The following is a 24,115-nucleotide window of genomic DNA, read 5'->3' on the forward strand; positions in this document are numbered from 1 at the left end:
TCACCGTGTGTCCTCCTGAGACCCAGGGCAGTGCACAGGCGATGTGTTGTGGGGTCATGCACCTGAAGCCTGTGTGATTTTGTGAGTCAGTGTCACCCCAGTACATTCCCTAGAAAGAAAAAAAATAAATTTGTATGCAGCCTGCTAAAGATTTTTGAAAACTTTTTTTTAATACTCTATTTGGTTACTGGTCTTCTTTCTCAGCCTTTGGGCTTGTGCATTCTTTGATGTTAGATCCTTTGCATCTCTCACTCTAAGTTGTAACAGAGAGCTTTGCATCAGAAAGGAACAGAAAAACACCAATTTAAGGATTTTTATGATACTGAATTAAGGCATATGCCATGTATGTTTTGGGGGAGGGATCAAGAGAGATGTGAGCAAGGAAGCAGTTACATGGAGAGTTAGGTAATATTCTGCAAAATAAGAATAAAACTACATTAATAAATGGAGGTATGGTGTGAGAGGTTAAGTTTCAGCAGCTGTCATAGTACTGGAAGAAGACTTCAGAAACATTTTTTTCCCCTCTCAGATTTGGCTTGTGACTATTCTGTGCAGTTAATTCTAAAGAAATTACATTGTTAGAAGCATTGCCAATTCAGGAACATTGCTTTCATATCCTGAGTTGTTCGAGTGCAGAAAGGTGGTAACTTTCCTTTCCCATCAGTGGTGAAGATGTTTAGTAGAGAAAATTTGACAGTTGCTGCTAATGGGGGTCACAGAAAGCCCAGGAAACAGAGCAGTAATATTGGAAAACTCTTGGTGAAGATGCGTGTATGTGCTTACCCAAGGTCTAGACTAGTATAATCAGATGTGGGCGATGGGCTGTAATGTAGTTATGGGAGGTGGTTGTCATCATTACTGTTATTTATGGAGCCTCCAGCGTGAATCTTTTCCAGTTGGTCACTTGATAGGGCTGTTTGTTTCCGAAGGCTGACACAAGCATTTTTTTCTCCTCCTTGCACTGCAGATATAAATTATACATAATTTTTCTTCTTAATATTAAAATATGTGAATTATTTTGTGCTCTGCATTTAGAAATATAATTTAATATAGAGTAAACCTAATATATTAAGACTGCTTATTATACTTAAAACTTTAGTTGGAAAGAATAGTTAGCACAACTGTTAGATAAATTATAATTACTAAATACTGATTAATTTGTATATTCAGGAAAATATGCATATAGATGGAAAAATTCAAAGATATCTTAAACTTAGATATCTTATATTTTTATCTTACATTTATATTTTTTATAATGAAAAGAAAATTCATATTTGTATGTCTTGAAATAAATAAGAAGTGTGTAGCCAGGGCCTTCTAAAATACTGGATTTAGAAGCATTTTTAAATTATGAAGGAAAAACTGTGTATGCTTCCTTTCTTCTTTGGAAGTATAATATTAAATACTTCATATATGCCCTAATTGAAGTTTATAATATTCTTTTAAATGAGATGAGATAGCAATATTTTGCATTATGCAGTGAAAATATTTCAAAATAAAATTTCTGATATAGTTATATATAACTTAAAAGCTAGAGTTTTGCTTTGAATTACTTAAATTTAGATACTTGAGACTTTCAAGCATTGCCACAGACTATCCATTTATCAAATAGCGACTGAAAACATCCTACCTGAATAGTGCCTCTTAGGTGCTGTGGTTGATTAAAGAAGAAGAATAAATAAAAATACATCTTTTCTCAATTAGTTGTGTCCTGATAGGGAAAAATAGAGAAATATGCATAGCAATCAAATATAATTTTTATGATACTGATAAACAAGTGTAATACATGCTGTGTACACAATAAGCATTATGTTAAGATGGACATAAAATGAGGTCTTTGTAGTATAAAATTGAAGAATATTTCTTAATGGGAGAGAAGATTAAATTGGATCTTAAGGAGATTAAGATTTTGGCTGTATGGACAGGACAGAGGAGCAGAGTAAACCTAAAATAGGGGGTGGTTTTGGTGCTTATTTTCTGTCGTTCATGTAGTGTTGTGTGTGCCCAGGCAGGCTGTGGAGGATGTGGCTGCGAAGGAGACACTACTGTCATGGAGAAGAGGACAAATGCTGAACAAGTTAATGAGCAAACAAGATGACTCAGATAGTAATCCAGGTGTAGAAGGGAGCAGCAGGATGCGATGAGAGGGAAGAGGGGAAGATTTATAGGGAGTCCAGTATAGAGTGTTCAGAGAAGTGTTGTGAAGTCCAATTGTTTTGAATGAAGAGAAGTGGCTAGCCAGTGTGGGATAGGTCACAGCGTTTTAAGGTGAAGAGATAGAAAGAACAAAGTCCTTGAGGACACAATGATGTTGGTATGTTATTGAACCGAATAAAAGGCCAGAGTGTCTGAAGCAAAATGAGTAAGGGAGAGAGCGAGGTTTCGAAATGTCAAAGTATTCGGGTGTCAGATCACACTCTGGGCTCTGTTAGCTGTGGTAAGAGATTTGGATTTAATCTTTTGTTAAATACAGTAAGAATACATTTCAGTTTTAAGCAGAGGAGTGGGATGATAAGACATATGGTTTTTGTTTTGTTTGTATTTGTGGCATTTAACTGTTTATTTTTAAAATTTTAATTTATTTTAAACTGGTAATAAACACAGCCTTAACTACTTGAATGCATGTGGTTGAGTGGCATTAAGTACATTCATGTTGCTTTGTGTTCTTCATCACCATCCATCTCTAGAACTCATTTCATCTTGCAAAACTGAAACTTAATACCTATTAAATAATTGCCCATTCCTTACTCCCCTCCCCCACTCCAGCCAATTGTCATCATACATCCCGTCTCTATGAATTTGACTTCTCCAGGTACTTCATATTAGTAGGGCCGTACAGTATTTGTCCCTCAGTGTCTGGCTTTGTTTACTCACCATCACGTCTCCAATTTTGATTCATATTGTCACAGACGTCAGAATTTCCTCCCTTTTAAAGGCTGAATAGTATTCCATTGTGTATATATCACATTTTATTTATCCATTTATCCATCGGTGGACACTGGGTGGCTTTCACCTTTTGGTTATTGTTAACTTACTGTGCTGCTAGCCCCTACTTTCCTCCATATAAATAATTTTTTGAGGCACCTCTGTACTGTTTTACTTAACAGCTGCACAATTTTACACTTCTACCAGTAGTGCATAAGGGTTTTAATTTCTCCATATTCCTGCCAACAGTAATTTTATTTTTTATAGTAGCCATTCTGATGGGTGTGAGATGAGTTTGATTTTCATTTCCCTAATGATTAATGATTTGGAGTATCTTTTCTATCGCTTATTAGCCATTTGTATATATTCTTTGGAGAAATATCTGTTCAGTACTTTGCTCAGTTTTAAATGAGGTTGTTTATTTTTTTGATGTGGAGTTGTAGTAGATCTTTGTATATTCTGGATATTAACCCCTCATCAATTGTTTGCAAATATTTTCTCCCATTCCGTGGAATACCTTTTTACTTTGTTGATTATATCCTTTGATACACAGTTTTAAATTTTGATATACTGGTAGTCCAGTTTATCTGTGTTTTTTCATTTGTTTACTGTGCTCTTGCCAAATCAAAAGTTATGAAGTTTCCCCCCTATGTTTTCTTCTAAGAGTTTTATAGTTATAGGCATTACATTTACATCTTTAATTCATTTGACTTAATTTTTCTACATGGCGTAAGGTAAGGATCCAACTTCATTCTTTTGCATGTGCATTTCCTGTATTCCCAACCCTATGATTTAGGTTTTTAAAATAATGAATAGTAATAGAGTTTGTGTATGGGAGAGATGGATGCAGGTAAATCAATGTAGATACTACTGAAATATTCAGGAAGGAGTTGAAGGTGACTTAGGCTCATCTCATAGCTGTCGTGATGGAGATATGTAGATAGGTGTGTGATATGTTTAAGACTTAAAACAGCAGAACTTGCCTTCATGAATTGGATTTGGGAGTAAGGGAAAGATAAATCAAGGGTTAATTGTGGGGTTAATTTAAGTGGACTTAATTGAATTTGTAGAAGTGATAAAAATGAGTTAGGGATAGGGGAAGAGGTTGTATTGATGGTAGGTAGAATCAAGACTTCTCTTGGGAAATATTAAATTTCAAATGCCCATTGGGGATCCAAGTGGAAATTTTAGTTGGGCAGTTGGCTGTGTGAGTTGAAAATACAGGGAACCAAGAGTCGGGTCAGAGTAACGGGAATCAGCAAGCATTGGTGAGATTTGCAGGCCATAGGATGGATTATACACTCCAGGTAAGGGGAAAGGGCACAGAATTGGCTCTGGGACGACAACATTCAAAGGTAATGAATGCAGAACAGGAGGCAGTAGGAAAGGAGACAGGGGAGAAGCAGCTCCTGAGTAGGAGGAAGTCCAGCCAAGTTCTATTTCATGTTGCAGAAGGGAAGAGAAGAAGAGAATGAAGTGTTTGAAGAATTGTATAGTGGTTATCACAATTACCCCACCATTTGCATGTTGTCTTGACCTCTTATATTAGATTGTACACTCCCTGTGGATAATTTTCTACATCTTTGTATTCCTCACACATAATAGTCTAGAATTGCTTGGCATGAGCTCGTGTTAAAATTTATTTTCCGTAAAAGCACTGCGGGGCCTCCAGCAATGACCAGGCACTGTTCTGTGGTCTGGGGATATGAGGATAAATTACACAAGGTTGATGCAATCTGGAATGGAAGACAGATTTGTAAATACATAATTGACATGGTGTCATACAGAATGATACAGTGTAGTAAGTACCACAAAAAAGGCATATGCACCTTGGTAGGAGATTAGCTCTGTGGAGGGAAACAGATGTAGGATCAGAAAAGGTTTTACTTAGTTGGCTTTTGAGTTTTGCTTTGAAGGATAAATAAGATAGGCAAGATGGAATTAGAAATGAGGTCATTCCTGGCTGAGAGACTAGTAGGAACAGATGCAAAGAGGTGCAAAGGTAGAGGGTAATGTTTGAGAAAACAGTCTCTGAGTAGAATAAAAGAGGAGCAGGAAGGAGCCTGGTTTCTAAGCTGCCCACAATTGTTCACTCTCTTCCGTGGATCATGGGAAGGTAGTTAACTTGTTTAACAGTCTGCAGTGGTGATAAGGTTTTCATTTTAGAAAAATGACCCTGTGGAGCACTGGCTAGACTGATAAGACTATTAGAAAGAAGTTTGATTGGAGGCTGTTGTAGTGATTGAAGCCATGATGCTGAGTGCCTACGGGGAGCTGGGAAATACAGAAACAGCTTTTAGTTGATTGCAGAGGTAGAATGGACAGCACTTAGTCTATTAGACGTCGAAGAAGTAAGGCTCAAATGTGACTCATTTCTAGCTTCAGTAACTGGGTAAATAGCAATGATTTTATTAGGTCGAGAAGAAAAAATGATCTCTGAATGAGGGACTAGTTTAATAAATTTCGGTACATTCCAGCCACAGAAATCCTCTGTATGATAATGGTATACAACATTAAGTAAAATGAACAGGTTCATCTAGTGTGACTCATTCATACCATGCAAATGCATTAATACAAGTGTTAAAAGTATTTTTACAAACACACATGTATAGACACATACATAATTGTGTGTATGTATATATGTACACAGATACCATATATGTTGCTGTAAGTTTAGAAAAATGTAGAGATAGGAACATAAACTGTTAATGGTGGTGGCTTATTTTTAAAAATGAAATGGGGGTTGATAGCTTTCAGTTGTTGCTTTATTATTAAAATATTGCATGATTTTCTTTAGAGTATGTTACTTTTATACTAAAGCACTGAAGAAAAGAATAAAACATCAAGGCAGTATTATTTGATTGATTGTTTGATCTATCTACATAGCAAATGTCCATCTTGAAAATCAAGTGGTAGGACAGGGTGTTTGGCTCTGTTCAAAATACAACACATTTTCCCCCTTCATAACTTTGTTCGAAGTATTGTCTTTAGTGACCTTTCCTCCACTATTGTTTTTTTTTCCATTGAGTAGCTCATAGTGATCTTTGTTTCTAGAGAACTGTGGATGGCACATGGATTTTTATGTTGTAGTTATACTTGTATTATACCTCTGTTGGTACATAACAGATTACTACAGACGTGGCAGCTTAAAAAACACACATTTACTGTCTTACAATGCCTGTGTGTCAGGTGTCTGGCATAGCTCAGCTGGATGCTTTACTTAGCATTTCACAAGTCTGCAGTGAAGCTGTTGGCCAAACTGTGTTTCCCTCCTGAGCTCGGAGTCCTCTTCTCATCTCACGTGGCTGTTGGCAGAATTCAGTTCCTTTCCCTTGAAGGGCCGAGGTTCCCATTCTCTTGCTGGCTGTCACTAGGGTTTGATCTCAGCTCCTAGAGGCTGCCCCTAGCTCCTTGTCGTGTGGCTCTCTTACAGTGTGGCAGCTTACTTTTTCAAGGCCGGCAGAAGAGTCTCTTCAGTCTGCTAAGGCAGAGACTTCTAATGTGTCATCTTTGCTGTGTCAAAGTAACCTAATTAAGGAATGACTGTCTCCTCACCTTTGCTGTACAAGGCCTGTCCGGAAAAAGTCCAACCATTGTTAATATAACAAGAATGGCTTGTACGACATGGATGTAACCTGGCAGCCAAGGAGAATGGATTGGAATGCACATGTGTGAAAAATGACATCTTCACTGTATTAGTCAGTGGGGGAGGTAGTTGCTCTTGAGGGAGCATGTGTACTGTGTGGTCATTGTATTTAAAATGACTGAGCGAGTAGAGCAACAGATCTGCATGAAGTTGTGTGTTAAGCTTGGATATTCCAATGTGGAAACTATGCAGATGATTCAGAAGGCTGCAGCTATGGGTAGCTGGTGACTGGTAGCTTCATCATGACAATGTCCACTCATGCATCATGTTTCGTGCAGTTTTTTTTTGCGAAACATCAAATCACCCAGATGACTCAGCCCCACTACAGCCCAAATTTGGTGTCCTGCGACTTATGGCTTTTCCCAAAACTAGAATCACCTTTGAAAGAGAAGAGATTTCAGACTGTCATGAGATTCAGGGCACCCAATCTCATCGACAATAGGACAGGGCAGCTGATCGTGATTGGGAGAACTATGTGAGGTCCCAAGGTGCCCAAGTTGAAAGGGGCTGAGGTGTCATTGTCCTGTGTACCATGTTTCTTGTATCTTCTTCAGTAATATCTTTAGTTTTCATATTACATGGCTGGATATCTTCTGGACAGACTTCATATGTTCTCTTCCTAGAAGCAAGTCCCAGATTCTGCCCAAGTCAAACTCAATGGGGTAGAATATACAAGATCTTGCCTTATTGGAGGTCACTTTATAGTGTGTCCACCATAGCACTTGTGTTAATGTTTAAAGCTGGACAGGACCTCATAGTAATCTTTTACTCCCCAACTACACTGTAAGGAAAGCTTATCTCTAGTGCTTAGTCTTTTTATAGTAACACAGTAGCTGTTTAATAGGTATTTGACAGATACTCAAAAGACAGAGGGAATTGTGGAGACAGATGTTAAAAAATCAAAATAAGTACTCAAAAGACTTTTTCAGTTATAACATGGATGAAATGATTAAGGTTTGATTTTTAGGACATTGCCTGTGCAATAGAGAGCAGGAATTCAGTCTGGAAATATCACAGAGGAAATACAATATTTGCTGATTGATTAGGAGCCTGGAGGAAGCTGGTAGAGAAAAGGGAGGAGACTAGAATAACTTTGAGGTTGGTTGTTTGGGGACTGGGAAAATGGTGTGCCATTGACTAATCAATTCAATTAATGTCTGAGTACTGTGAGGCAGCATATTGATGTTAAGTTCACGATGTGGTTTTTGGTCTCCAGAGAGAAACTAAGAAGCACAAACCCGTATTTCACATCTGCACTTGTGAAAACCCTCGCCTTCTCTATCTGTCGAGTCATAGGAAGTTATTCATTACCATTTTTAAAATTGCACTAGGGATTGTTTTTATCTGTGATGCCTGAGTGTGTACTGTTTAATAGTCTTTGAAAAATACCCTACTGATATTACTCAAAATCATAGGTAAGACATTGCATTGTCTTGTAGACGGGAGATGTTTGGAGAGTAAGGGCCATCTCAGATCTCTTTGCACAGTGTTCTGTTTTGTTATTTTTTTTCTAGGTTCTAGTGTGTCATAGAACCTATTTGGTATGATTTCCTTTGAAATTCATTACAGATTTCATAGTGACCCCACATTTTGCCTGTTCTTCTATACATTCTATGTTTATCTGAAAGGAATTTTACTTTTCACTTAGTGGATGTAGTATTATACATTCATATATGTCAATTAGATCAAGTTTGTATCACATCGTTAAAAAATATTCTGTAGCTTTATATTTTTAATACCTGGTTATAAGCCATATTCTTAGGAATGTGCAAATGTAAAATCTCAAAATTCTGAATATCTGTATTTCTGGTTTATTTATCTTACTTGAAGTGCTTATGTATCTTTAATTTTACTTCTTAGAGCCAATTTTGTTTATGTTAATAACAGTGCAGTAGTCCCTTTCTATCCATGGTTTTGCTTTCCATCATTTCAGTTACCTGTGGTCAACCATGGTCCAAAAGTAACTGGAAAATTCCAGATATATACAGTTCATAAGTTTAAATTATATGTCATTATGAGTAGCATGATGAAATCTCCCATGGCCTGCTTCGTCCCACCCTTGTGAATCATCCCTTTGTCTGGCATAATGTCAGCCAAAGGTTGTCATCACCAATTCAATGCCAACAGGATTTCCCAATTTGGGGTGCAGTCAAGGGGAGAGACTTTATTCAGTGCAAACAGCTCAATTGTGAAACAGCTCAGCTGTGGAATAGCTTGCTTGTGGGTTCAGCACAGTTATGGAACAGAGTGGCTGTGAGAGAGCTCATTACTGATAGAGATCAGTTATTATCCTGCGTGACTGGGGAGCAGCCTGGGCGAGGTGGCTCCCCTGCCACAGATCTGCTCTGGCAACACAGTTCTCCTGGGCTCCAGTGGTACAGTTCTGCTGGGTTCCATTGGTACAGCTCCAGCCTGAGTTAGAGCTCCAGCTCCAGTGTGACAGCTCTGCTGAGACAAAGGGAGGCTGCTTTTAAAATATATATATATATATAATTAATTATGCTGTTATAGTTGTCCCATTTTTTGTCTCCCCTTTATTCCTCTTTGCCCTACACCTCCCTCCCACCAGCATTCCCCCACCTTAGTTTATGTCCATGGGTCACACATTTAAGTTCTTTGGTTTCTCCATTTCCTGTACTGTTTGTAACCTCCCCCTTTCCATTTTGTACCTACCAATTATACGTCTTATTCCCTGTACCTTTCCCCCATCCCCGCTGATAACACTCCATGTGATCTCCATTCCTGTGATTCTGTTCCTGTTCTAGTTGTTTGCTTAGTTAGTTTTTTTTTTTAGGTTCAGTTGTTGATAGTTGTGGTTTATTGTCATTGTACTCTTCATATTTTTTTATCATCTTTTTCTTAGATAAATCCCTTTAACATTTCATATAATAAGGGCTTGGTGATGATGAACTCCTTTACCTTGACCTTCTCTGGGAAGCACTTTATCTTCCTTTTCATTCTAAATGATAGCTTTGCTAGATAGAGTAATCTTGGATGTAGGTCCTTGCCTTTTATGACTTTGAATATTTCTTTCCAACCCCTTCTTGCCTCCAAGTTTTCTTTTGAGAAATCAGCTGACAGTCTTATGGACACTCCTTTGTAGGTAATTCCTTTCCTTATGCTGCTTTTAAAATGATCTCCTATTTAATCTGGGGTAATGTAATTATGATGTGCCTTGGTGTGTTCCTCCTTGGGTCCAAGTTCTTTGGGACTTTCCGAGCTTTCTGCACTTTCTAGAAGCCTCTTTCCTTTGCCAGATTAGGGAAGTTCTCCTTTATTATTTTTTCAAATAAATTTTCAATTTCTTGCTCTTCCTCTTCTCCTTCTAACACCCCTATGATTTGGACATTGGAATGTTTAAAAGTTGTCCCAGAGGTTCCTAAACCTCTCCTCATTTTTTTGAATTCTTATTTCTTCATTCTGTTGTGGTTGAATATTTTTTCTTCCTTCTGGTCCATCATTGATTTGAGTCCAGGTTTCCTTCCCATCACTGTTGGTTCCCTGTACATTATACTTTATTGTGTTTTCACATAATTTTCACGTTTTCCTCTCTTTTGGGACCATACTCAACCATTTCTGTGAGCACCCTGATTACCAGTGTTTTGAACCATGCATCTTTTGAAGAGAACTTTTTCTCAGTTGTCTGCAACTATTGCTCTTTTCTAATTATCTCTAAATTGTCTAATCTATTTATATCACATATACATGTTAGACTTTTTACCATGCCTTATGTCTGTTAAGTGTTTTGTCAGATTTTCCTCATTGTTTTACTGTGCTTCTGTATAGTTGTCACTGACTCCTCTTTCTTCAGTTGAGTTTCATGAGCTGGTAAATCTATTACTAATTTCATGTTTTTTTTGTTCAGTACAGTTTCAAATCTTTACTGGAATTCTTTTTTATGGAATCTGTTTTTAACTATAACTACCTACAGTAATTACAGTGTTCAGATATGAAACTTGAATGTCTTGAATTTCTGTGAGTTGGTTTCTATTTGGTTTTTATTCATTTGATGTTATATCCGTTAATTGGTGATTGGATGTTGGAAAGAGTTTTTAAGATTGTGAGGGTAAATGTCAGTCTCTGGATGATGATATCTTCCCCATGGGAGGATTTCCTTTTGATTTTTGATTAGTAGTCAGACTAGGTGCAGACTATGTTGAGGACTGAGCTGATTGAGTCAAAACTGCAGTTTTAAAAATCTTTGTGAAAGTTTGTCCAATTTTCAGTTTGTTTACTCCTAGCATGCAACCCTCATGAGGTCTTATGAAAATCTGGGCATTTACTGTGCCCCTTGTGCATTGATTTCTGGGTTCTTTTCTCCTCACCCTGTGAGAGTCTGATTTTTTTTTAACTTTTTTGTTTAGTTAGCTAAACTGAGTATAAATCACCATAATGTTGTTTGAGGTTTTGTTTTAATAGTATATTTGAGGCCTGGGCTATTTCTTCTTTCATAAGGTATATCTGGGTTACTTCTGTAAGCCTGAATAATCTACTAGGACCCATATACCTTGGTTGGTTATTGAATTCAGTTGTTTTGTTCCTAGCTCTGTAAGACTGAACACAGTTCTGCTTAGCTTCTCTCTTCCCACCTGTGAATAACAAATGCTTCACTGGGAAAAGTTAGGAATATTTTCTTCTCTAGGATCTTGGCTCCTTAAATCTTGGCTGCCTTGGAAACTCTACAGTGTCTTTAAAAACACTGAAATGTAGCCCTGGCTGGTGTGGCTTAGTGGATCGAGCACTGGCCTGTGAACCAAAAGGGTCACTGGTTTGATTCCCAGTCAGGGCACATGCCTGGGTTGCAGACCAAGTCCCCAGTAGGGGGCGTTTGAGAGGCAACCACACATCGATGTTTCTTTCCCTTTTTTTCTCCCCCTTTCCCCTCTCTCTAAAAAAAAAGATTGAAATACAAATTTAATTAAGCATTTTTAGTTGCTTTTGTTGAATAGCTAGTTTCATAAAAGCTAATCTGCTCTTGCAAGAAAGATACCTTTTAGCTGTTATATTCCTCAGTTATTTAGTGTGAAGTAATGGTACTTCATTGGGTGTGATGTCAGAGAAGGGAAGAAACAACTGTCCCTTCCCAGTCACAGTGGACAATCATATACACTATGTGTATGTATACAGTATAGATAGAGAGGTCTGTCCAGAAGTTTTCCAGCCAGGTAATATGAAGAATAGAGACATTATTGAAGAAGATACAAGGAACATTGTACACAGGACAATAATGCCTCAGTTCCCTTCCAAGGAGGCACCTTGGGACCTCACACAATTCTCCCAATCGCAATCAGATGCCTGGTCATACTTTCCTGAATCTCATGGACAATCTGAAATCTCTTCCCCTTCAAAGGTGATTTTAGTTTTGGGAAAAAACCAGAAGTCTCAGCGTGCCCAATCTGGGCTGTAGTAGGGCTGAGTCACATGGGTATTTGATGCTTTGCCAAAAAGTTCTGCAAGAGATGTGATATATGAGTGGGTGCATTGTCATGATGAAGCTGCCAATCACCAGTTGCCCATAGCATTGACCCTCCAAATCATCTGAATAGTTTATGTGGAGGAATGTTCAAGCTTAACACAAAACTTGATGCAGATTTGTTGCTCTAATGTGTCAGTCATTTTGAATGTTGCAGCCACACAGTACACATGCTCACTCAGGGGCCCCCACCGACTAGTACAGTGAAGTCATCATTGTTCATGCATGCATATTCCAGTCTACTCTTCTTGGCTGCCAGGTTACATCAGTGTCATGCAAAACCGGTCTTGTTATATCAACAATGGCTGGACTTTTTCCCGACAGACCTCATATTTACTGGGTAATATTCATCTCTTTATAGGTTGCTGAGCCAAACAATGAAGGACCATCTAGTAAGAGTAGCAAACGAAGCTGAATTTATCCTGAGCCGGCAGCGGGCAGAGGATATTCACAGGCATGCAGAATTTGAGGTAGGTTAAACACGTGGTTGTGTGAGGGAGTTGTTACTGCATAGGTGGAATGGCAGTGCTGTGTGAGCACACTTGCCGTCCGGATTTAAGACTGACTTTGTGGGAGAATCTGGGAAGATGGTGCAAGTCTCTGTAACCCTCTACTCCAGCTCCTCTGCACGTTGCTTGCAGCAGCCTCTGTGTTTGTGACCTGATCTTAACCATGGGAGCTGGGTATGGGATCCAGTAGTTTTGCAATAAAGTAAATTGGTGAAGGACTTTTGCCCCCTCTGGGCAAGAAGACAGAGCTAGTTAACTGGAAAGGAAAACCCCTGTGGAAGAGGTAAGATCGTCTAGGTTTCTAGAGAGAAGCTGAACACAGGCATGAAGTTCCTTTCCCCTGTGGTTTTAGAGCACTCCCATCTCTGTAGCAGAGGAAATGGGGAACATGGAGCTTGCTTCTTGGGTCCTCACAGGGGGCCAAGTGACGGCCCCTCTTGGGACTGTTGCTTATTTCAGCAGTGGCACCTGAACATGTGTAACAAATGCTAATTCACAGAGGAAGCTAACGGTGTTGTAGCTATGTAAATTAGCAAAGTTCAAACTGAAGGCAAGTTAGAAGATTCCATAAGAATATTTGCTACAAATTAGAAGAAAATAAAAAGCGCCATTATGGGTACTTTCTTATATGTTAGGAGCAGATAATTCAAATGCTGATATTTTCTGGCACATTAAAAAAAGATGAAAACTTCCCCAGTGCATTTTATACAATCATCATAACATGGAAATGGTACTAGAAAAATAAAACTCTAAAAGATGAATTTCACTTAAGAGTATAGGTGCAAAATTCTAAAACTTTAACCAACATACTCCAACAATGTAATAAAAGAATTATACACTGTGACCACTTAGAATTTATTAATGGAATTCAAAGATGACTTAATATTAAGATTTCTACATTGAAAGTAAATTATATCAAAACAAAAATAGAAACATTATGTGAAGATATCAATAAATGTAGGAAAGAAGTATAATTTCAGCAACCAGCCTCAATAAAACTGAGAAAAAAAGTATGTAAGAAAATAATTTGAATATGATAAAGATTGCTTACTAAAAATCATTTTAAATGGTTAAAGCCATTTCTATTAAAATTAGGAAAAACTGTTATCTGCTTTCATCATTAGTTAACTCTATTTTGATGTTCTTATAAGTGCAAGATAATATAAATTCTAGAAAAGAAGCCCTGGCTGGTGTAGCTCAGTGGATTGAGCGCAGGCGAACCAAAGTATTGCAGGTTCGATTCCCAGTCAGGGCACATGCCTGGGTTGCAGGCCAGGTGCCCAGCAACCACACATTGATGTTTCTCTCTCTCCCTCTTTCTCTTTCCCTTCCCTCTCTAAAAATAAAATAATAAAATCTTAAAAAAAAAAGAAAGAAAAGAAGAGATAACGTGACTTTTTGGTTGTTAATGCTATGATCAAGCATAATGTTTTTCAACCTTTTCATCTCATGGCACACATAAATTAATCACTGAAATTCTGCGGCACATCAAAAAATATATTTTTTGCCTGTCTGACAAAAATAAAGATTTTATTTTGATTCATTCACACCAGACAGATACTGTTGTGTTGGCTGTTGTTTTTTCAATTGGACAGTCTAAGGGAAAAGAGATCAATGTCCCTGACTCAGTAGTGAGGTACTGCATGTTTTAAAAATTCTTTTGGCATACCAGTTAAAAATTGTTAATCTAGGAAAATGTAAGACATTTTTGAACATTTTTCTACCGGAGTTAATAGAGACTTTGGTAATATTACTGGATACATGATACATGTGGAAAAATTAATAGCTTTTCTTTTGACTAGCAAGCAGTAGCCAGGTAAAAATAGAAACAGAAATGGGAGTCTTTATAGTTAAGACAAAAGTATTTGGGGTGAAATTCTGTAAGAAATGCACAGGTAGTATTTGGAACAAAACTGTAAGATCTTATTAATATAAAATAAAACGTAAACTACTGGAAAATCACTCCATGCTGGGCAGTGTACTTTGTTCACTGGGTGGGTAGGTATGTGTCTGTGTGGGAGAGAGGAAAGGAGAGGCAGAGAGGGGGAGGGGGGGAGAGAGGAAGAGGGAGAGAATGAGAATGAATCAGGAGTATTCTGGCATAATTTGAGATTTACAGGAAAGTTATAAGAGTAATGCAAAAACTCCTGGTCACCACCAAAACTCCTGGTCACCGCTGTGATCTTACTGTCACCTTACTTTTACCCCTCTTTTTTGTTATTTTTCTGAACTTGAGAGTAAGTTTGACATCTTAATACCCTTTTATCTCTAATTATTTTAGTGAGAATTTCCTGTTTTAATTTTGTACAATTATCAAATCAGAATATTAAAATGGATATCATGCTATTATTTTATCTACTGATCTTATTCGTATTTCCCAGTTGTCTTCATAGCATTCTTTGTCTTCCAAAAGAGAAAATTTTAATGTTACAGAAATGTTTGATTTTTCAAATTAATATGTACATTTAATACAATAGCATTAGCATACCATTCTATTAGAATAATAGTGGAGTAAATTGGAATTTAATTATTCCCTTCAGAAATATAATATCTGGAAATAAATGTTTTAATATAGCCCTAAGATTTATGAAGAAAGATTGATCAGGCTGTAGTACTTGCCTTTCCAGATAAACAATACTAATTAAAATAATAGTGTAAAAACAGCATATAGAAAAAAAATCTTCCAGGTAGAGTGAGGATATAGGATGAAAGATCATGTAGTAAATATTTCAGAAAAATGGTTGGAAAATTGTAAAAAGGTAGCTGAGGCACATTATAAGAATTTTATAGCCAAGAATTGAAAAGAGGAAAAATACTTTTAAAACACTGTGTTATGCGAGAGATTGAAGTGCTTTGGACCAGACAGCCTATGCATTTGTTGTTTAGTTGAGGTATGATGGTGACTACAGCAGCTAATATTGTTTGAGTCCTTATATTCTGCTAGGAACTGTTACGGAATTTTTATGCGTTTTAACTAATTTAATCCTTACATTAAACCTCTGAGGGAGCCCTGTTAACTGCGTCTCATTTTATAAGTGAGGAAACAGCATAAGGAGGAAATAGCCCAGAGTTACAGCTAGAGTTCAGATCTAGGCAATTTATCTCTTAATTTCTAATCTGTGCTTTTGATTCACATTCATTAGATTTCTGCAAAGTACATGAATAGGATTTATTTCTGTCATACAGTAGCTTTATTTTGAGCTACTTAATTTTATGCTTTATGTAGTACAGTTTTCCATGTTAATCTTTACCTTACTTTGAGATTTATAATATTGTAATATTATAAGGCATGGTAATAAAATGCCTAAGTAAAAACAAGTTTTTCCAAAACTTTTATTGTTAACCTAAATTTTTAGTGGAGAACACAGTTTTGTTCAGCTGTTCCATATGGGAATTACTTTTAAGAGAGCAAACATGTATTTTTAATTTACTGCTCTTATTTTGACAGAAAAGAGCATTTCCTTTGTTTATTCCATAAAGCCCAATTGATTGAAGCATGTTCATGTTTAATATATTTTTAACTATATTGCTCTTAAATCTTAAATAATACTCTACACAGGATGGAGCATATATTTTCCTAGACAGCTTATATTCTAAAGGTTACCTGTATTCAGCCTTGAATTTATGCTGTGAATTCTTTAATAATATATCTGAATTCTGTCTGAACTCCACTGCTAGTTACTTCCTCATGAAAAGAGGAGATGTTGTCATGTATTTAACATGCCATTTGCAGTTGTGAAGGGGCTGACTTGTTTCATTTATTATCAGGGGGTTGATGCCAGTGTAGATCTGAAATGCACAGCTCTGGAGTTCATTGGGTGATTATCTCTGGAGTGGGATATCCTTGACATCTTCTGGTTTTGATTTATGTAGGGGTTCCTTGGGTGTCGTGACATCATTGATTAGGTGTACATCCTAACCTTATTTTTTAATCTTACAGCTGTAAACAAGATGTTTATTAAAAATTATGTCATGTATGACATTGCACTCTGCCTTGTAAATGCGGTGCCCACAATTCATGGCAATCTTTTTGTTACAATGTTTGTCTATCAAAGTTTAATTTATTTAATGTGATATATCTGTAAAACATATCAAGGTTATCTCAGTGATTTAAATATGAAAGTGACTAATTTTATGTGATTTTCACTTTGACATTATTTAAAAAATTTACCTTTTGAGTTTATGAATGTGGTGAGTATATTGAGTTATTGCAAAAAAAACTTAAAATAGTTTGTTTTACCTGAACTGGTAGGTACTATATTCCTCTTGGATTAGGAAATGAGGAGAAAAACCATGTTGGAGGGAAAATTGAAAATAGTGTACAACACATTGAAGATTTGACTTTTGGGGTACTGTGTGGATAGACATATTTGGTAGCAATTTGGTAACATAGATTTAATGCCTAGATAAGATATATCTTGATATGAGTTATATTTTGATGTTAATTAGCTAATAGTTGTGATTATAGTGTCACTGTGCTTGAGTCACATATGCAGAAGATAATAGGAGTACCAAGCTGTCTAAACCATGGAGTGTTACTGAATTCTTTGCCAAGTATTCAGTTGAACTAATGTATTTAACATTCCATTTATGCACTTAAACTTTATTAGGTGTTTAGTAACTCCCAGTCATCCTACTAAGTTTCTCTGGACGGCCTGAATTCCTATAACCCAAGTAAATTAATGCATACTCCCGACACCCCCAAGGAAAACGAAATGCTCCTCTCTACTCATATTGCCATGTGAAGCCCTGAGCCCGTGTTTGTCACAAAAGTAGATCTCACCCGCCCTACTGGCGTGGCTCGGTGGGTTGGGCATCCTGCAAAGTGAAAGGTCGTGGCTGGATTCTGGTGAGGGCCCACCCCTGGCTTGCAGGTCCCTAGTTGTGGGGCATTCGGGGGGCAACTGACTTGCACTTGGATGTTTCTTGCGCTGTCTTTCTCCCTTCTTTCCCCTCGCACTAAAATAAATAAGATCTTTAAAAAAAGTAGATCTTGTCAGTTTGCAATGAATACTGAATCTACCACCAAACTAATCAATATGTATTGGGTTTTCTTCTGTCCCATTAGGTAGTGGCCAATCTGTGTTTTAGAGCCCTCACCCCCTCTCACTTCTCAAGACTCTGCCTATTTGTCTTGCCTTTCGTGAATCAGTCCTCCTTTCCTAGTGGGAAAGCACAGGAACACCTCACAGTATCTCTTATCTTTAAGCAAGTGACAAACTCAGACCCTTCTTTTGATTCCACTCTCCTGCCTCTTACTTTCTATCATTCTAGTCGTCAGTCTTTAAATTAGTTTCCCACACTCATGCCTTCTCTCTCTTCCCTCTGAGCCTCCTCAGGGCACTTTGGCTTCATGGCAGTCAGACTGCTAACCCACTCCCCCATGAAACTTCTTGAGATCACAAGTGACCTTGATGTAACCAAGCCCAGTATGCATCTGTCTTGTTTTCATTTCAGTCAACATCACCTCAATATCTAACGCTGTTGACTACCCTTTCCTGTCTTTTATTGGAACCCTATTTTCTCTTTACTAGTCACCTCACTGTTCCTTTTCTGGTGTCTTTTTATCACATATCCATAGTGCCTGGTGCATTGCCTTACACATAGTAGGTGCTCAGCAAATAATCATTCAGCAATTGAATGCTAATTACAGCCTACACATTTGGGCTATTTTTCTGATTAAAAGTGGGAATGCTAGTTCTCAATGGAAATAGAAAGGGTTAAGTTAAATGAGAAAGGCCATGGTGGAACTATTTTCTACGCTATAACCAGCAAGAATAATAGTTTACAATATTATTTCAAATTGCCACCCATGAGTGGTGCTCTCAAATTACAGATTTGAGTTCCCCAATCCAAAAAGTGCTGATTGTGCTTGAAATGAAGGAATAAGCAGTTTAAATGATAAAATACCATTTAGAACACTTTACATTAAAAAATTACAAGGAGCACTGTGGGCTGCATTGTTTGAGCTTCTCGCTGGTGTTTAAGGGTATCCAAAATTTGAAACTGTGTTAACAGGGTTAGGGCAGGAACATGGAGCCAGACAGCGTGTTCCGATTATAGGCGCCACTGTTTATTAGTTGGAAAGTCTTAGGAGAAACTTAGTGAACCTCTCTTAGTCTTAGTTTCCCTTCTACAAGTGGATATAATGAAGCCGTAATTAAAGATGTATTGTGGGGAGTAACATTTTATAATGTGTGTTAAAACACATTGTAAACTGCATTAGTGATTGTTGTTGTTGTTATTTTTGTGGCTAGCGTATCCAAGTCAGCATCTTCATTTGCGAAATTTAATCTAAATTAAAGCTTTTCAGAGCAGTGGTATGTTCCTTAGTTATTTACATTTAAATTAGTCTTATGTTTTGAGTAATTTTGGTGTTGTGTAGATTGTGACCTAAATTAAGAAACACAGGATTTCTCATGATCTTGCCCTTTATTTTTAGTTAGTTTATTTTTCCTTCATTTCTGTTTTAGACAGCTTGTTTAGAATACAGATAGGCAATACATTTTCTTGTCAGACCTTGTATTTAAGTTATTCATATATACTTTTTTAAAAGTGAATTTTCTAGTATTGTATTTTCTATAATATATTTTACTAAAACTTATTCAAGGATTAAATAGTTGAAATAGTATTTGAGATCATTATAAGTATCATCTGATTAATAGTCTTTTTCTTGATCTCAAACTATTAGATAAAACTATATAAAGAAATTGAAACAGGGTAGTTTACCAATTCTGCTGTATATTAATAATTGTTTTCATAATTAACTGTTTTTATTTAAATTATGGGAACCATTTCAGATGACTTTATAATTGTAGTTCATATATTCATTTCATGATTTCTTCCATCAAAGCATGAAGAAGTGAATTATTGAAAAGATAAAAATATATTTGTTTGCTTTCTGTCAGAGTTCATATCCACAGCCAACCTTGATAGAAGACCAGAATGATTTAGACAAGTTTGCTTTGGAGATTCATAACATATGCTTGCTGGACAGAATTGAGTTATCTCTGCTCTGGAGAGTAAGTTATTGTAGCAGGAGCTGACAGAGATGAAGATAACTGAGGGAAATTCAATTACCTTGTAGTGTTTTCTTTCTAATAGGGTTCTTAATGTGAAAAAGATCCTCAGATGATGCGCCTCTGTTACTTGTGAGATCTGCCTTGATACCTGTTTCCAGAATACCGCGAACTTTCAGTTCAGGCCTTTGTTAAGTATGAAATAGGCAGCTTACTGTTAAGAGTGGTTTTGATTGAAAGGTCTTATTTTTACTTGATGTCATTGGCTATCTTATAATTATTGACTGCCCTCTGTGGTTTTCTTTTAACAAGGTATATATTATTTTAATATATTGGGAGTTATTTTTGTCTCCTTTTTGAGTGTTTTCTCTGGAAGTACATTTCAGCTTTTCAGTGTTGATATACATATATTCCTCTAATTATCATATATTGAAGCTGGGTAACCTTGTTAAATGCTGGTAGAATTCCCAAGCTTCCATTTCTACTTTGTTTTTTCAGTCTGTCGAGCTTTGTGTTAGCGTGGTGTTTACCTTCTCACCCCCCTTTACTTTCCAGTGTCTTGCTGACTGGCTTTTCTTCCTTCTTTTTCAACTTCACTCCTGGAGCAAATAAAATGTTCTCTTGAATGTCATTGACTATCTAATTATACTATCCGGTGGCTCTTTTTCATTAGTCATCTCTCTTGATCTCTGCATCATTTGACATTGATGACCAGCCCTTCCTTTTTCATTTTTAAAAAATTAAAAATTTTCATAATATTTGGATTTTTCCTTTTGTGTTTTTTTGGGCTTGACTTTCTTACCCAGTGTGTTTCTGATTAGCTTCTCCTGGTTCTCTTTGTAGCTTCATCTTTCTGGGTTTTTTTTTCTTCTTTTATCAAAAGTGTGTATCTTTCATAATAATAACTTCTTGGGACTCTTAACGTTCTATGCTGCCTCAGAAATTACCTTTAATGTCAGCATTATCTAAAACCTCTATATGGAAGATACTAAATATTTGTAAATTTTAATTTTTTAATATAGTAAATGTCTTTTATATCCCTGGCTGATGTGGCTCAGTGGATTGAGTGCCGGCCTGTGAACCAAAGGGTCACCAGTTTGACGCCTGGTCAGGGATCACATGCTTGGGTCGCATGCCAGTTCCCCTGTGGGAAATGCACAAGAGGCAACCACACACCGATGTTTCTCTCCCTCTTTCTCCTTTCCTTCCCTCTCTCTAAAAATAAATAAATAAAATCTTAAAAAAAAAACTTTTTTGAAGCTAAAACTGAAACCATTATGTTTTCCATGATGAGTCTCCACTGGTGACTAATGCACCCATTGTCTTGTTGTATTCCTTTTTTGATATACAATTTGCATAATCATTTGTCATTTTCAAAGAGATGGTTGATTAGTAGATCTCGAGTCATCATAGCAAAGTATTAGAATGGCAATTCTAATGCCACTTTGGTGTTTTCTTGTAAGCATTAGGGTTTTGGAGATCCTTCTTAACCTCTTTTTAGATTTATAGGGCAGGAACAGGGAGATGGTAAGCTTGACAATATAATTTTTAAAATTGTTCCTTTTCTGCCATGATTATTTTCTTTACCTTAGGGAAAAATGATGTTGATACATAATCATGAAAGTGATAAAATTAAAGGAGTATTCTAGTACTTTTTAATGTCCAGATCACTCTAGTTTGAGTGCCCAGTCAGTGAGACCACACGGTTACCGTGGTGCAGTTTAGCATAGTTCCGACTGTCCCGACAGATAACCTTGTGCGTTAATCTTCGCTCCGTCGTTTACTGGCTGTGTGAGCTAAGACAGCACTGTGTCTGTCTGTCATGTTGTTGAGTCGGCTCGAGCCCCTGGTGACTGTAAGACTGAGGGACGTGCACACTGTCCGGTCCTCGGCGCCCTGCTCAGCTCCCGCAGACTCCAGCCCACGGCTTCTGGTGTGGAGTTGACCATCTCACAGCTGCCCTTCCTCCCTCCCTGCTGCCTCCTGTCTTTCCCAGCTTCACTGTCTTTTCCAGAGGACCCACCTTCTCAAAGTGTGCCTGAACTAGGACAGCTTTACTTTTGTCTTTTTAAAGTTTTGTTTTGGCCTTTTTCAGACTTAATTTGCTCTAGGACCCACTTGGTTGTTTTTCTGACATTTCAGGGTATCTATAGAGCCTTCCTCCAACACCGTGTTTCAAATGAATCAGTTTTTTTGTCAGCCTTCCTCACTGTCCTGCTTTTGCATTTGTACATAGGAATTGGAAATATGAGTGTGCAATTTTGGTCTCTAAGGGCACATCTTTGCTCTCGATGATCTTCCCTGATCCTCCCCTTGCGGGCCTTTTGAGTCTCACCCTTCTCTTGATTTCTTGGCTGCAGTGTCCACTGGAACTGACCAAGCAAGGTAAGCAACATCTGTAACAATTGAAACATCTTCATTGTCTATGTTGTAGTTGTTTATTTATTCTGTTGTGATTTTTGTCGTCTTAATGATCAAATGCAATCCTGCTTTGGCACTTTGTTCTTTCCCTTTCATCAGAATTCATTTCAAATCATTGTTACTTTGTGCTGGTAAGATGGTGTCATCTGTATATCTAAGTTACTGATAGTTCTTCTGTCAGTTTTTACTCTTCCTTCCTTTGAGTCCAGCCCAGTTTTTCGTATGTTAAGGTTTTGGGGGGCTTTTTGTACAAATTAAACAAATAAGGAGAGAAAGTGCACCCTTGCCTGACATCTTTGCCTGTAGGAAATTATTCTGCCTCTCCCTGTTCTGTGCTGAGAGTGGCTTTCTGTTTACAATACAGGTTATGTACCAGGACCCTTAAGGGCCGAGGCACGCCCGTTTCTTTCAGAGCAGCCCATACCTTTTCATAACTGACACAGTCAGAGGCTTTGTTGTGTTCTGTAAAACACAGATTAACCTTCTGAAATTCTTTGAAGCTCTCCGGGATCCACTAATGTTCACAGTTAGGTCTCCAGCGTCTTTCCTCCTCTTCCGCATCCAGCTCGAACAGCTGGCGTTTCTCGCTTCATGAAACATAGAAGCTTTCCTTGCATCATCTTGAGCATCACTGTATGTGACATTCCCCTCCATTGCCTCATCCTGAAACTCATGGTAATGACAGTGCCTGCCTACAGGGATTTTGTGAAGATTTTCGATGGATTTGACAAGGTGCCTGCTGCTGTGACTCCATGTTGTATTCAACAGGGCAGCGGTTATTGTTTACATAACTATTTGTATAATCACTGTCAATATCTGAAGAATGCCTCTTTGTCCCACAGTTCATCTGGGACTCTCCCCTCTGCCATAGGGCTTTGATCCAGACCACAGCTGTGTCAGAGCTCAGAAAGCCGCTTCTTGCTACCATACAGGTGGTGTTTCCAACAATGGTAGAGGGCATGACAATGCAGAAAAGGAAAATAAAGCTCAATACTGAATATTGCATCTCCTGGAATTCATAGGTCATGATTCTGCACGGGAGGTTTTTGCTTGACCCTTTCTTGACCTCTTTTTCTGTAGCCCTTGTCCCTTTGCCGTGTTGCAGGGGCTAGTTCAGCTCCCCGACAGAGAGTTCTTTAACCACTTTCATGCTTATTATAGTCCAGGTCCACCCGCCTCCAGTCTTAGAAAGGGAAGAAAGAGTATTGGTTCTTTCGTAGTTTAAGGTTTGCCTTTCTCGGGTGGAATGACAACGGGACCCTAAAGTTCCTTAAGGGAAACTCCCACTCCAGCCTACCCATATTATGTTCTGGTATGTATTCTATACCTGGACAATGCAGCGACTGTACTCCTCAGCGTATTTCCAGTGTCTGGTGTGTTCGGTCTGGAGTGCACTGTTTCTAGAGGTTCTTCTAGAATGTGTTTCAACTCCTCTCACTTTCTATTTTAGCTTTTTGATAACGGCCAGATTAAAGGCTGGGATCACAGCATTTTTTTGTTTTCAGTCTTTATGGGTACCTTTTGAACAGACCATTTACATGCCTGTACAGAGTGCATGTATATGACACATATAAAATATGATAATTTTTAGAGTTACTGTGAAACTAAAAGAGCTATCATTGTTGGGGCAAAGGAAGACCACTTTTACACATGCTGATGTTTCTGCCTTTGTTTGAAAATTGTAAGTGGTGCTTCTCTAGCTTCAAGTAACAGAGCTAGTATATTCCTGGGGACTCCATTAAAGATGGGAAACAAGATAAAAGCAAAGGAAGTATAACATAGGTAAAATCTAACTCCTACCTGTGAGCATTGCTGACCAAATTATTTCCAAACTGAAAAATATTTTTTCTGTATTATCTTCTCCATATATTCTAATAGTATAAAATATATTCTTGATAGGAGACTGGATCTCTTAATACTATTAAAAATCTTTCCCAAGAAAAGGCCTGAATATATTCCTCATAGATTTTAGTTTATGATGTCATAGTTATCTTAACAGTTGACCACATCATGTTACTGTAAAAATTGTCTTTTCTTAATGAACTTTAAAATAAAGATTGATAAGAAAGAAAATTTAAAACCTTCATAGTATATTTTATACAATACTTGTCAGAATTTGTGC

At 37.4% G+C, this 24,115-nt stretch overlaps 1 protein-coding gene across 4 annotated transcripts in view; it reads left to right on the forward strand.

Annotated features, from left to right (window-relative positions):
* LRBA (LPS responsive beige-like anchor protein) overlaps positions 1–24,115 on the forward strand; it is a 513,768-nt gene that overhangs the window by 177,950 nt on the left and 311,703 nt on the right. For all 4 annotated transcript variants that reach the window (XM_045831330.1, XM_045831331.1, XM_045831332.1 and 1 more), the window contains one exon: positions 12,406–12,514. In XM_045831330.1, the coding sequence (XP_045687286.1) occupies positions 12,406–12,514 (109 nt within the window). The remainder of the gene's footprint in view (positions 1–12,405; positions 12,515–24,115) is intronic.

Source organism: Phyllostomus hastatus, unplaced genomic scaffold (assembly GCF_019186645.2).
Source record: "Phyllostomus hastatus isolate PE091 unplaced genomic scaffold, TTU_PhHast_1.1 phas_contig_159, whole genome shotgun sequence".
NCBI classification, from domain to species: Eukaryota; Metazoa; Chordata; class Mammalia; order Chiroptera; family Phyllostomidae; genus Phyllostomus; species Phyllostomus hastatus.